This window comes from Podarcis cretensis (assembly GCF_951804945.1).
Source record: "Podarcis cretensis genome assembly, chromosome: 11".
Lineage (NCBI taxonomy): Eukaryota > Metazoa > Chordata > Lepidosauria > Squamata > Lacertidae > Podarcis > Podarcis cretensis.
In genome coordinates, this window is record NC_137180.1 from 35,141,791 (window position 1) to 35,157,134 (window position 15,344).

The following is a 15,344-nucleotide window of genomic DNA, read 5'->3' on the forward strand; positions in this document are numbered from 1 at the left end:
AGTTGGATCATACTCATGCCCATGAGGAACACGTTGCGTTAGAAATAAGAATTGTTTCTGTCTCCGGAAGGAGGCCCGTCACTGCGCTTTACCCTAAGTGCACCCTTCCTCCCCCTCCCCTTTTCTTTTTGTTTTGCGTCTTCTTCTTGCTCTCGTCCACCCTGGAGGAAATTGAGCTAATCGCCCAACTCATCCGTCATCCACCTTGCAGTCCCCGCCTCCCCCCACCCCACACACACACACACATCAGCACCCGCGCCAGGACTGACGTATCGCAGAGCAAGCAGTTCTGTCAACAGGTGCCCCCAGCCAGCTGTATAAAGAGGGCTCCGCGAGGTGCAGCGTTTTCATTTCAGCACCATGGAGAGCTACCGGCTGCTCGCTTTGCTGGGCGCCGCGGTGCTGCTGCTGGTGGGCGTCAAAGGGCAGGAGGAGACGGAGCTCCAGCCGCGAGGCTTGGACATCTACTCCACGATGGAGGACACGTCTCACGAGAAGGAGCTGGTAGGTCCTACAGCAGGGAACGGTGTGCATGGTCAGGGCGGGGAGTCATCCAGAAAGCGTGCTCGCACCGCGCGTAAAATCTCTCGCTTAGCTGGATCGCTCCCTTTGCTCGGCAGAGGTAGAAGTCTCGGGGAAACTTCGCCACAGTTAAGAGCAGGGAGGTGATCTAGGGACTGAGGTGGAGCTGAAGCTCGAGGAGGAAGGTGCTCAAGGAAGGTGTCCCATCTAGTGGCGCCCACGGGCAGCGCAGCGCGTGTCCGCGAGAGGCAGGGTCCCCACCGCCCTGCGAGGTTTGCTTGCGCCATCCACTGACGGGTCGCTTTGTGTGTCCGCAGATCGAGGCGCTGCAGGAAGTTCTGGAGAAGCTGAAAAGCAAGCGGCTCCCGCATTACGAGAAGAAGTATGGTCAAGTCCCCATGGTGAGTTGGCTTCCGATCCCATCGCGCTGAGAGGGGAAAGGGCAGCTTTCGAAGGAGAAAGTTGTCCGGAGAGGGACTAGAGGAAGTGGCGGGGTGTGTGTGTGTGTGTGTGTGTGTGTGGTCAAGACAGGGCTGGGAGTGTCAATCTGGATTCTGGAAACTGAGCAATTCCTCCGGACTTCAGCCTGGTTTCCCGGTTCTCATCCTGGCGTCCCCCAGTTAATTTGAAATCGGGACTTGGGAGTCCAAACCTCTCAGAACTTTTGCAATTGCTGTGATTTCAAGAGTTCTGAGCTCTCCCTGCCATATCAATCCATTAGGTATTACAAGGCTGCAGTCCCCGATTACACAGACCTGGGAGTAAATCCCATTAAATTGACTTTTGAGTAGACATGACTGAACTTGAAGCCAGTTTTGGAAGTAAATCCTGGTGAAGATCCAAGAGGCTTCCTCTTTTCAAAATGGAGTGTAAGTGGAAGGTTGCAGTCTTAGTTTCTTTGCATATTTTGTTATATCCTATAATCTAAAATTGATGTGGAACTTGGAGCACGTTAAAAAGAAAATTCCTTCCAAATAGCCGATAAGAAACTGGTCATTGATTTCAGCTGAGGACTAGATTTCACTTACCCCTTGCTATATTAAGGTATTAGAAGATGACTTTCTATTGCACCGGGAGACAAAATTCCTTAATGTTATCAATATTTAAATTTCCAGTTTGAATTTTGAGTAGATTCTCATATATGTAGGGTTTCAGTTTTTGATCTATACTTGAAATGTTTGGCAGCAATATGTGTGTGTTGGTCAAAACAGTTATTTGCTTGTGATCTTTTATTACTTACCTGGAAGGAAGCACCACAGAAAACAATGGGACTTACTTCTGAGTTGACACGTACAGGATTGCTAATTCAAATACTGTACTGCATGCTTCCATTATTAATCAACAAATATCCCTAGGGGAAGTATGCTTGTGAGCTTTTTGATGAGGGCTAGAGATTTTAATGTGGTTTTCTAGATGCTCCAATACTGGTATCCGTGTTTCCAGATGGGTGCTTACTGTGGGATCACTATTCCTCATGCAAGCAGGTGTTGGTTTTGTTGTTGTTTTGTTATTTTTGCAGCACCTACACATCATCATTGGCCTCAAAGTGCAAGCCTGGCTTCTCCTCCATTTAATCTGAATTTATCTGTATGAGTAAAAAACAAAAAACAAAGACCTGTTGCCAATGACCTATCTGCAGGATGTCAGTGACCCATTTGCAAATTAATCCCTATTCTGGAAGCCCCCCAACCTGAAGTTGAGCAAACCAATTCTCTCACTCATTTGTTCTCCTATTAGGATATTGGGATAGCAGAATATTTATTTAAATCCTCAAAAAGTAAAGCTCGGGTGTTGAAAAAATTAATAGAAATGGCACTGTAGCCATTTATGTTCTTCTGCATGGTGACTTCCTTTGTCTAACTGTTGGTTACTCTCAACAACAGTGCGATGCTGGAGAGCAGTGTGCCGTGCGGAAAGGATCCAGGATCGGAAAGCTCTGTGACTGCCCCAGAGGAACATCTTGTAACACTTTTCTCTTGAAGTGCTTGTAAAGAAATGCCCCTCCCTTGACCATTGGAGAACAGAGAAAGATCCAGTTTTGCCTTGCCTGAAGGATCATACCTGTGACACCGAGGCGGGTGGGGTGGGGTGGAGAATAGTATCCATCACACACAGGAAAAAAGGAGACAGTTCTATTTAACTGTTGCCAGTGCATTACCTTTTAGGATGTCTGACATTTTTCTGTCCCATTTCTTCTCCATCTTGCCGTTTGATTTTCTTCCTTGTGTCCATCTTCGTTCTTTCCATGCATCTGTATCTCTGTGCAAAGAAGCTCAAATGATATTTTGAAATTAGTATTTTTGTATGTGGAATGTCCTCATGACAACTAGATCTAGGGAGCGTCCGTTAACCTGTCTACCTTCTTTGCAGCCAATGGCCCGAGAGACAGAACATGTGGGAGGTTGCAACACATAAACAATAAATGGGACAGTGTCTGTTAATACCTTTTTCATTAAAGCGCACCAAGGAAAATGTGTAAATGAACAGTAAGTAAACAAAGGCATCATTCCAAAGCACCCTGTGGGCCAGTCCTTTTGTCTCTGTTTGGTAATGCCTTTACCCCGTGCCTGCACCTTTTTTGGTGGGCAGCCAAATTCTTGAATAAAATAAAATAAAAAGCAATGGAAGCGAATTGTATACTGCATGCTAGGATTCTAGGTGCAGTTAGAAACTAGGAGTGATTTTTCTTGACCAAGTGTGCAATGGATCAGCCTGTGGTGTTGCCATTTCAAAGGGCAAGTGTATGTAATAGTAACTGCATTGCAAACATGTCACTATGGTGACTTCATGGCAAACAACTTCAGTGAGTGAATCTGTACTGACTAGCCACCCATGCTATTTCATGTTTGCTTCTTCGATACTAAATTCACGTGGTATGAAAACAGTTCTATGTTGAAAACCGGGTACGGTTGATCTGCAGCAGGCTTCAAAATCTGAAATAATTCGAAGAAATGCTTAATATGTAGCCAAATTAGGTTTTGAAGGAGCCACAAGGGAAAAGAAAGGAATATTGCTCAAATCTTCCTCTGTATAAACTCCAGTTGTTGGGTCTTCCTTTCTCAACAGTGAAAAAGCATACAGGTTCAAGGAGAACAAGGGTCTTCTTCAAATTGACCAAAATGTCTAGGCTTTTACCAACAGTTTTACTTGTAAGAAAGCATTGTTAATGGATGTATCCACTTGGGATTGTTTTGGAGACCCAGTGCATGAATTTGGTGCAGTTACAAACAGTATGACCATTGTGCACATCTCTGACCATTGTGCTGACCAAGTCTTGGCAAGAGATTGAAAAGAATAGGTCAAGGCATCATAAACTCCAAGTAGCTCACATTAAAGATGTAGGAGTTACTGAATCAAGGTGGGTACCACAACACTAAAAATAACAATGTTGTACAAATTTCTATTAAATATGGAATACCTTCCATTTTTAGGCACCATTTCTCACACATCTTATGTTGTGTGGAATGGATGGTAGCTGTTGCAGAATAGATCAGGGTCCAGAACTGTGAGACTGAGTGTTCAGTGGAAGAGTTCTAATGTTTAGAAGCACATGAAACAGAATACTTCTGTACTTCTGTAACAATGTACAGCTCACATATGTAGATGTTTTTCAGTAATGTCCCATTGTCTTCAAATCCTTTATTTGATTGTTAATAAAAATCATTGTTACAAAGTCCTTCTTCGGTGTAGTCCTTCTTTTAGTATCTTCAGACATTTGGGGATTTTTTTATACTCGGGCATTTTGGGTTAGGCAGTTGCAAGTTCTTTTTCACCAGCACAAACGTATGCATACATGACCGTGTGAATAGCAAAGCTGAAGCCTTGGCAATAAAGTCATCAGAATTTGGTACGGTAAATTGGAAATTTGAAGGACTGCTGTCTTTGTTTGGATAGATATTGTCAGCAAGATTAACCTGATGCTCTACCGTGATGCTCCTACCACCAGCTACAGTTATTTAATGGTTAATATTTTGGAAAATAGGGGATGGCCCAAATGCACTGGTATCTAAGAGGTGTCTTGGGGTGGATGGCCATATTATCAGGAGCACCAATGGAGCAATGTAGGACCCCGGGGTTTCGCCCAAAGTCACTGGTGATATTGTAGTACAAGTCTCATAAACACTTCCATGCTCTCTTGCTTCCTGTGAAACATTGCAAGGATTCAAAGATGGCCACCTGTCAAATGTCTTGGACTGCCTCTGAGAAAATGGTGGAACAATGATGGCTTTATCATAATGCCCAGGGTATTTTAGTGTTAACGTGTGCTCAATAAATAACAAATAAAAAAGTACCATGCGTTGGATTCAGACTATGTTAGTCACAGTTTGCACTGATCTCAGTGGCAAGAATGACTTGCTGTGCAATCCTAATCATGACTTCTGTGGAAGCAAATTACATAGTTTAAGTATTTGCTGTGTCAAGAAGTTATTTCTTTTGTCCATTCTTAATCTTCCAACATTCAGCTTTGTTGAATGACCCCAAGGTTGGAAGCAAAGGAACGGTGAGAGGAACCAGCTAGGGAAACACCAAAGGAAGAAGACTCAGAGCCCAGACAGTGGTGGTGGGACAATGATGAGCAGTCGGGGGGGGGGGGAGGAAAACTGGGGAAAGGATGTGTCAGAAGCTGAAGAGGAAACCGGGCTTAGTGAGCTGGGAGGGTCTGGGCAGAGAGAAGTCCAGTATCAGAGGAAGAAACTGAAGCAGGTGAGCCAGAGGAGGGAGGTGAAGAGGCAGTGATGAATCAGGCTGGTAAATAGTCACAGGTGCCTCCTTCCTGTTGCAACAAGTTCCCTTCCCTTCCCCTCCATCTCCCAGATCCAGAAGAGGGCTGAAATGGGACCAGCAACAAGCTTCACAGTCTCTGATTGCTTGGAAAAAGCTCTGGAGAGGATCGGACTTAGATGGCGGTGGGAAGGTGGGGACTTTCAGTCTTGGCAATGGGGTAAGACCTGCCGGGGATCAGCTGCTGTGCTTATTAGGCCTGACACTCAGCCAAATCTATGAAGATTGTGTTTTTGCTAATAAAGAGTTAACTCCAGCTGCCAGCTCACTCTTTGACGCAAGGTCTAATATTATGAGAGAGGAAGCATCTCCTGGACCACTTTCCCCACACCGGGAAATAATTCCCATTCAATTCAATAGGAATGCATCTGAGTAGACATGGTTAGGAGTGCGCTGACAGTTTACATCCAACCTAATAAACTCTACTGTGTGGATACGCATTTAGAATAAATGATAGTGCAAGGGGTGGGCTGTGGAAATTGAGGAGCTGAAAATAATAAAGCTGCTATTTTATTGAACTAAAGAAACACAATTAAAAATAAAACCAGTTTGGAAAATAGGGATGTTATGTGCACTATATAAAGGGTGTCTGGATGTGAGCCTTCTCACCCTCCACTACTTCCTTGGCAGTGACAATGTGCATATTTTGCTTCCTCCTCTGCAGTTTCTGGGTATCTTTTCCAGTAAGAAGGCTGTGCTGTCACCCAGCACAATGACACAGACAGTGGTGATTTAAGCACCATTGGATGATTTCAGCCTTTAATAGTTAATTCAATCTAGCGTTTGCAGGTGCCTTGCGTCAGTAATCTAACGGGTAACAACATTCCCCAGAATAATCAGCAAGTGTGACAATAGGGTGTTGGGGTGTGCGTATGTAGTTTAAAATGGTTAGCATTCATTGGGATAACAATTCCATGAAGACACTGTGATTAGCGTAGGTTTGGCTATCATTGTCAAGTCTATCTGTGAGTGCTCAACTCTCAGTGCAGATTTATATGTGCATGTACCAAATCAAAGTCAATTGTACTTTGCCTATGTGATTCCACACACACCGTGCATATAAAAAGAAGCTATGTTTCAGCACCAAAGAAGAAGCAGAAGCAGAAGAAGAAGCTATGCACTTGCACCATGTTAATCCTTGTAAGCTATTTGATAAAAAAATAAAATTTGATCTGCGCTACACTATGAAGCAGGCAATTTATTAACAAGTATTTCACAAGACGATTACAATAAAATGATTTTTCATTTTTACCTCCCAAATAATTTGGTATCATCGGCAAACTGAGCCACCTCACTGCTCACTGCTAACCCCTAACTCAAGCACTGGTCTCAATGGATTGAGGATCTCCACTTCTCACATCTGTTCACTGACAAAACTGTCTAACTATTCATAGTTTTGGCTTCCTCCACCCCCATCGTTCAGCCCGGACACTGAGATCCAGCGCCGAGGGCCTTCTGGCGGTTCCCTCATTGCGAGAAGTGAGACTACAGGGAACCAGACAGAGGGCCTTCTCGGTAGTGGCACCCGCCCTGTGGAACGCCCTCCCATCAGATGTCAAAGAGATAAAGAATTACCTGACATTCAGAAGACATCTTAAGGCAGCCCTGTTCAGGGAAGTTTTTAATATGTAATGCTGTACTGTTTTTAACACTGATTGGGAGCCGCCCAGAGTGGCTGGGGAAACTCAGCCAGATGGGCGGGGTATAAATAATAAATTATTATTATTATTATTATTATTATTATTATTATTATTATTATTCCTGTTTTCTAACTCAGGTCAACTATCAATTTACTCTATGACTTAACCTATGGGAAGTTCAAAAAGATGTACATGGTATCACCAGAGAGTCACTTCTGCTAAGATCCTGGACCTCAGACACTTTCACACTTATCAGGGTTCTAGCCACTTGGGGTAGGGTGGGGTGCCTATTTAGTCAGAAGGGAATCCTATTGAGTACAATGGGGTTTACTCCCATATTGTGTACAGGATTGCATACTAAACCGGCTGACTTCGGGGTGGGGTGGGGGAGAGAAATAAGAATTCGATTTTCTCTTATTAAATAGGATTCTAAGCCCAGAGGAAGTGGAATGTAAAAATACCTACATGTTGTTTTTATTGTGTTCTCAGTTCCACACTTGACAGCATTAGACTGTCACTTTTTGCCAGATAGACACACTTCTTTCTATTTCAGGACAGTATTCACTCCTCCGCCGGTGAGATTAAAAATAGTTGATACTTTTATTTTCAGCGCATTTGACAAATGGTAGTCAACAGCAGTTGTTGTTGAGATGTTCAAAAAGGCCTAGAGAGGACAGGGGAGAAGCCCCACTGCTCAGCATTTACAGTGGTACCTCGGGTTAAGTATTTAATTCATTCCAGAGGTCTGTTCTTAACCCGAAACTGTTCTTAACCTGAAGCACCACTTTAGCTAATGGGGCCTCCCGCTGCTGCCGTGCCGCCAGAGCACGATTTCTGTTCTCCTCCTGAAGCAAAGTTCTTAACCCGAGGTACTATTTCTGGGTTAGTGGAGTCTGTAACCTGAAGCGTATGTAACCTGAAGCATATGTAACCCGAGGTACCACTGTATATCTCAGATAGAAGCACCTACACCTTTGATCACTTCTGCCCACTCAGGAGCTGTGATAAACAGTTCCCCTGAGCATAAGTCAGTTTGCTTTTAAAAAGAAGGGGTGTGGTGGTGGCAGTTTAAGAACAGTGCTGCAGTACAGTGGTACCTCGGGTTACAGACACTTCAGGTTACAGACGCTTCAGGTTACAGACTCCGCTAACCCAGAAATAGTGCTTCAGGTTAAGAACTTTGCTTCAGGATGAGAACAGAAATCACTCGGCAGCAGCGGGAGGCCCCATTAGCTAAATAGGTGCTTCAGGTTAAGAACGGACCTCCAGAATGAATTAAGTTCTTAATCGGAGGTACCACTGTATATAAAAAGGAAAACATCCACACTGAATACTCTTTTTGTAATGTAATCCTGAGAACTGCCCAGACTTCACAATTGTAAGAAGAGTCTACTGGATCATGCCAATGGCTTTTCTAGACCACCACCCTGTTCTCATAGTGGTCAGCCAGTTGCCTGTGGGAAATGTACGCACTGCTGCATCACAACTGCATATCACCTATCACTATGACTTGGAGACTTGTCTTATTTAATATGCACTAGCACCATGTGTGTTCACTGCTTTGGATAACTGAATAGGATATCTGAAGAAAGGCGAATGTTTATTAGAGTAGTAGTAAGCAGATCAATTTAACACACAACATCAAGTGTGCACTCAGCAGCTCACCTTCCAATGTGATATGTACCCCACTGTCTGCCAGCAACGCTCTTCTGTATTTTGTGTAGGACACCCAGGCCAGTCTCAACACACAAAAATAAACGGGCACAAATCTGAAAGTAGAAATGGCAATATCCAAAATCCAGTGAAGACACATTTTGACCTCCTAGTGCATTTCACAATGGACTTTAATGTGGCCACCCTCCACTTTAAAGGGAGACTTGCATCTGAAACTGCTGAAGTACAATTTAGCAAGAGGTTCTCCATTCTGTCTCTGCCCTCACCTGGTTGCCAGTGGTTTCCTTCTCAACACTGGGGTCTGGTGTTGTGACCATCAGATGGTCTGCAAAGAGCCCTAATTTATAGGTTCTGCCTTTTATTTCCATTCCCTTGATGTCTGTGGCTGCTCGGATTCAGATTGCTAGGGGTTCCAGAGCCAGGATGAAGAAGAAGGGAGACAGTGGGCATCCTTGTTTTGTGCCTCTTTGGATTGCTATGGTATTAGATTCCATACTGTTAGTCCTGCATTTTGCTGAGGCTTAGACACTTTGCCTCTTTGACTCTGAAGATTTTTGTCTCTCTGATGCTACCCAAAAGTGTGAGTCTGACTCCCTCTCCTGGTAATAAGAGAGATTAGCATTCACCTTAATGGGGCATGTGCAGCATTTTCTCATGCAAAGGCCAGCTGGAAAGTGTGGAGATCCTACAGCGGCTATGCCCAGTGGATGACGCTCTGCTGCAGGCACACTTTTTAATTTTCATATTGCAAAAATAGTTCTTCCATATCTAATGCTTTCAAAATAAGACATTTCGGTGCGAAGGATGATAGTCACAATTTACTGATGAAGGAAATTCTCTTTGTAATGAACCGTGCCCTTCTCTTCAGGTACAAATAACAATAATGCAAAATAGGGAGGGACTGATGTGACTATTTGAGCTTTTGATATATGTTTTTATTGACCTCAGACAAGCTGCAATCAATCCTGAGGACAGCCAACCACCGTTTATAATTGCCTGTATTGATTAAGGACACAATCCTTTGCATCACTCAGCACTGGATGCTTGTTAATTAAAATTAAGTAAGGCTTGAGAGCGAGAGAGGTAATGGAAGGTGGATACAGAGGAACAAGAGGCCATAAACTGCTCTAGGTTTGGGTTTTCCAGTGGACAACTCCATACAATACTTTTAGGAAATGGTGCTCCCTGTAGAGAGAGGCTCTGACACAGGAGGGGTAGATCTGCTGCATCCCATGGCCCCTGAGATGCTTTCTCAGGGAATGTAGAATAACAGCTTTCAGCTGTTAAACTTCGAATTTACATTTCAGTCCATCTTACATTGTGCTTCACTCTCCTGGTCCCAATGCTTCTTGTGAAACAGTAATATGACACTCAAGGATGCAGGTGGCGCTGTGGTAAACCACCGAGCCTCTTGGGTTTGCCAATTGTAAGATTGGCAGTCCGAATCCATGTGATGGGGTGAGCTCTCATTGCTTTGTCCCAGCTCCTGCCAATGTAGCAGTTCAAAAACATACCAGCATGAGTAGATAAATAGGTACCACTGTGGCGGGGGAAAACATACCAGTGTGAGTAGATAAAACATACCAGCGTGAGTAGATAAATAGGTACCACTATGGCGGGAAGGTAAACGGTGTTCCGTGTGCTCTGGCTTCGGTCTCGGTGTCTTGTTGCACCAGATATGGTTTAGTCATGCTGGCCACATGACCTGGAAAAGCTGTCTGCAGACAAATGCAACTCCTTCGGTCTGAAAGTGGAGATGAGCACCACACCCCATAGCCGAATTTGACTGGGCTTAACTATCAGGATGTCCCTTACCTTTATCTTTACATATGACACATTCACCAACCTGTAGTTATTCTGCTACTTCTAACCCATTATTCTGTGATTTTTCAGACTCATTTTAGGACACCCCACCACCACCACCTTTATTTCATTGCCCTGCCATTGCTGGTTTCTAAGTGTGATTATGAATGTTACTGGTGGGAATGACTTCAATCCTGCAGAACTGGTTTAAATTCTAACACTTTGCTGTCCTTTCATGCCACTGAAAATCAGCCACCACCTTGCCTAATGATAGGGCTGGCCCTGGTTAGCGGCAAATATGCTGCAGCATTTTGTTGCAGGTCGCCACTTGCGCTGTCATGATCCTAGGAATCCAAGTGCAGAACTACACTTCCCAGGGTTCCTCTGGGGAGAAGGATTTGCTTTTAAAGCCATTTAAATCCAGCATATAGAAATAAAATATACTTGTTCTTCCCCCTATAACCATAAGACATGCCCTTGCGGTCAGAACTGCTTTATATCCAAAACCCACTGCAAAACTGAAGACATGATGCTCTCTCTAATCCCTCAAGCAAGCAGTTTCTAAGGCAGCTGCTGGCATTAACAAATGGTTCTTTCCTGCCAGCATATGAATGCCAGCTTTCTGGGATTTTTTCTCAGTATTGCCACAAGGTTTCTGGGAAGCTGCTACAGGATTCCTCTTCTACCCCCATCCATTGCCGGCATCACTCACATTGCAGCAGTTGTTGCCAAGCAAGGTTTTATTTTAGTGCAGTCATTGTGCCTAAGGCTTTCTTGGCACATCGTTTTGTTTTTCAGAGTTTGTTTCCCTTAAGTGCATCTGTCTTTGCACTTAAAACAGCAGCAACATCAGATGAGACTTTTCACCTCTGTGCGAATGCCATGAAACTCAGAAACAGCAGGTGGCAATGTTGATTTTGATTTCTTAGGCTGAACAATATACCTTTTTTTAAAAAAATGTTAAGTGTTTTTTACTGTACACAAGCATTTCAATATCAGCATGCATAGTGGAGTGGAGCCGCCCTTTCAGGGCTGGTCGTACTGCTGTTTATCTGGATGAGGCTGGGGAAGAGATTTGTGGTGAGGTCAGCTTTGAGTTGCTACCACCAGTGCGACACTCCAACTTTCCAGGGCAGCCAAATTATAGGGACAGTAAAATTCAAAAGTTGCCCTTTAAAATTTGCCCCCTTGAGGGTTATTCCCTCCTTGCCACTCCTGTGGGATGTGTCCTGTTCCTGCCAGGGGCACGCACCCTTTCCCCCCCCCTTCCTTGGGGTCACCCTGATGGCTCTTTGCTGACTTTGGGAAAGAGGAGCACCTACTCAGACAATGTTGGCTAGCTGTGACCACTAAGCGGGACCTGCAGCTGCGCCACTTTCACTACTCCGCCACTTTCACTACTCCGCCACTTTCACTACTCCGCATTGGGCCAGCCTGGGAGCAGCTCACTTTGGATTGGAATTCTGTAGGGCAAAACCCCCACTGTGTGTTGGGGGTAGGGATGGAAGAGAAATCCAATTATGTTTGCATTTAAAAGCAAACTTTCCAGATTCATACTGTCAGGGCTGGAGTCAGAGGCAGGTCAGCAATAAAGGAAGCCGATCTCCGTTGTCAGTGAAGTTAACTCTTTATTCAAGGAAATGAACATACAACTTGCCCTTGTGGTCTCAGCAACACTCCCCCAAAGGTCTTGCCCCTATGGAGCAGTTGCCAGAACTGAAGGTCCCTGCCTTCCACCCTCTCTAAGGCTCCTTCTCTCCTGGGTGTTTCGCAGTCTCAAACTGCATCTGTGCACCTCTGACCTCTGTTCTGTTCTTCTCATTTCTCTGTGAGTTCTTGGAGACCAGTGGGGAGGAGAGCTTGTTGCAGTAAGAGAGGAAGATTCTTTGGATTCTTCAGCAGTCCTTTGACCAACCCCCTCCTCTGCTCCAGCCTTGGAGTCTGAACTGCTCCCTATCAAAGGCTCTTCCTGCTCACTAAACCCTGTTGCCCCTTCAGCCTCTGACACCTGCTCCCAATCTTCTCCTTCTAACCTCCCAGTCAGTTTAGAGGAAAAGCAAATAAGAGGTAACATGATAGAACTTAGAAAAGTATGCATGGAATGGAGAAAGTGGATAGAGAGTAAAAAAAAAGAAAGAATTATTCCTCTCTCATAACTCTAGAACACCTGGACACCCATTGAAGGTGAATGTTGGAAGATTCAGGACAGAAAAAAGAAAGTACCTCTTCACATAGTGCAGTTAAACTATGGAACTCACTTCCACTGGAAGTAGTGATGGCCACTAGCTTGGATGGCTTTAAAAGAAGGTTAGACAAATTCAGGGAGAAGAAGGTTATTGAAGGCTACTAGCCATGATGGCTCTGCTCTGCTTCCGCAGTTGGAGCCACAAATGCTTCTGAATACCAGTTGCTGGAAACCACAGGACGGGGAGAGGTCCCTTGTGCTTGAATCCTGCTTGCTGGTTTCCCACAGGCATCTAGTTGGCCACTGTGAGAACAGGATGCTGGACTAGATGGGTCATTGGCCTCATCCAGCAGGTTCTCTTATGCTTATGTTTACAGAGATGGAGCCCAAGGTATGCATATCTTCTATTCTCCTTTTGCCTATGGAGTCCTGTCTCCACTCTCTCCTCTCAGTGGTCAGTTAAGGTCCCCCAGGGATAGTTAAACTAACTTTCACCTGACCTGAAAGAAGACCACTCTATCAGACACATTGCAGTGCACATTACGATACAAATAGCAAAATACATTCTACAATATGCTTTAAAACAAAGTTTAATTATTTATTAATCACAGTCTGATTACGGTATTTTTCTGAAGGGGGAGGGAAGAACAAAAACTTTCCAAAGGCATGCTGGGACATGTAGCTCTTTTCCTTTTAACCGGCAATAGATGATGTGAGCTGGAAATAAAGGATGGTAACAGTAGCTTCCTTAGGCAGGGCCAGCCCGCCCATGAGGCAGACTGAAGCAGGTGCCTCAGGCAGTGGAACCCCATGCAGGTGTCCCACCTCACCACCAGGGTTGTGTAGAGTCAGCAGCTTCCGTGAGAACTGGTGAGACCCCAGTAAATGAGGTTTCGGCTGGGGGCGAGGCGATGGCTAGAGCAGGGGCATTCATTTCAGTCGTTGTACCTGAACAGGGATATTTACACAAGCCAATCTGTTGTTAAGGGATCAAGGAATAGAGATGCCCAATCATTCTAATGGTTGTCCAGACTAATGGCCCATTTCAGTTCTTAGCCATGGAATACGTTTTCTGGCGAGCATCATTTATATAATTTTATTAACTGCCAATCAACACTTTGTTTACTGATACTGCCATCAGCAAGGAACCTGCAGTTTTCTTGAGTGGACCGATTTACTGCTTTTAGTAAGCAGTTAGCATACGCTAGCAAGTGAGTGCCTTTGGCTGTTATTCAGGCTGAGTCTGCCTGGTGGCAATCCTCTCATGCCACATATGCTTTGTTGCTCCCAAATGCTCTCAGCAGGTTTCATGGAAACTGATTTAGTGTAGTCAGTTTCCTTGACAAACCCCTGGGTCTTGATTCATGCCGCTTCACATCAGAAATCCCCTTTCTACGTCTTTGGAAGCAACTGAGTTCAGGATGAAAGGTAGCCACTGGCACTTGGTGTTTTCAGAGGAGCAACCTAGAATGGTCTTGTTTCAGAATAACAGTCTCATTCTTCTCCCTTTCCCTAATTTGGGGGTTCTGTTTTGACAACCCCCAATGCAACATAGTCACATATGGACATGCATATGCAGGCAAGAGATCTGAAGGGTGAATAGCAGCTGGGTGCCTTCAGGGCAGCTTTAGATGCTAAAACGACTCTTGCCTACATGGTTTTTCCAGGCTGACGACACTCATTGTACACAAACATATGTGCAAACTGTAATCTAGAGGTTGGCTTGGTCTGGGCAGAAAGGATGCAAGAGTCTGTGAAATAAACAAAGAAGGTGGTGAAATGATCAGCGCAATCCTATACCATAGCTGTCAAAGTTTTCCTTTTTTTTAAGGGAAATTCCCTTATTCCGAATAGGATTCCTCGCAAGAAAAAGGAAAAGTTGACAGCTATGTCCTATACTAGGGACACGAGTGGCACTGTGGGTTAAACCACAGAGCCTAGGACTTGCCGATCAGAAGGTCAGCGGGTTGAATCCCTGCAACAGGGTGAGCTCCTGTTGCTCGGTCCCTGCTCCTGCCAACCTAGCAGTTCGAAAGCACGTCAAAGTGCAAATAGATAAATAGGTACCGCTCTGGCGGGAAGGTAAACGGTGTTTCCGTACGCTGCTCTGGTTCACCAGAAGCGGCTTAGTCATGCTAGCCACATGACCCGGAAGCTGTACGCCGGCTCCCTCGGCCAATAAAGCGAGTTGAGTGCCGCAACCCCAGAGTCGGCCACAACTGGACCTAATGGTCAGGGGTCCCTTTACCTTTACTATGTCCTATACTTGTGTACTCAGAAGTGAGCCCAACTGAATTCAATGGGACTTACTCCCAGCAAAGTGTGCCAACCCTTTTAGGCCCATGAGCACATTTGCAAACTGTGGTAGGCACCACACACAAACTTCAGCCACGCATACACCACAACCATGCACATACACACACACACTGCAATGACACCTGCACACTCCCCCACTCCACTAACAATAAGGCTTGAAAAATCACATTTCCTCCCTGCCACAAGCCTAATTGGGGATGATCTAAGGCCACTTGACCACCAATATTTTTGCTGTATATATGAGTGAAGACAGGAATCTTCTTGCTGGTCTAGATTTAGATATTTTGGAAGTCGGTTCAATCTCTGAGCAAATCGCAAGCCCATGATGAAAGCTTTTTAACTTGCCCGATCTATAAGAAAGAACAGTTCTGATTTTATTGATCACCTTGGGGATATTAAAACGTTTACAGTTGCTTTTTATA

At 44.7% G+C, this 15,344-nt stretch overlaps 1 protein-coding gene across 1 annotated transcript; it reads left to right on the forward strand.

The window, feature by feature from the left end:
* Positions 1-266: 266 nt before the first annotated feature.
* CARTPT (CART prepropeptide) lies at positions 267-4,198 on the forward strand. Its single transcript, XM_079995217.1, has 3 exons — positions 267-504; positions 840-923; positions 2,406-4,198. Exons 1-3 carry the CDS (start codon positions 361-363, stop codon positions 2,511-2,513), a joined length of 336 nt encoding a protein of 111 aa, XP_079851343.1. The 5' UTR covers positions 267-360; the 3' UTR covers positions 2,514-4,198.
* The last annotated feature ends 11,146 nt before the right edge of the window (positions 4,199-15,344 follow it).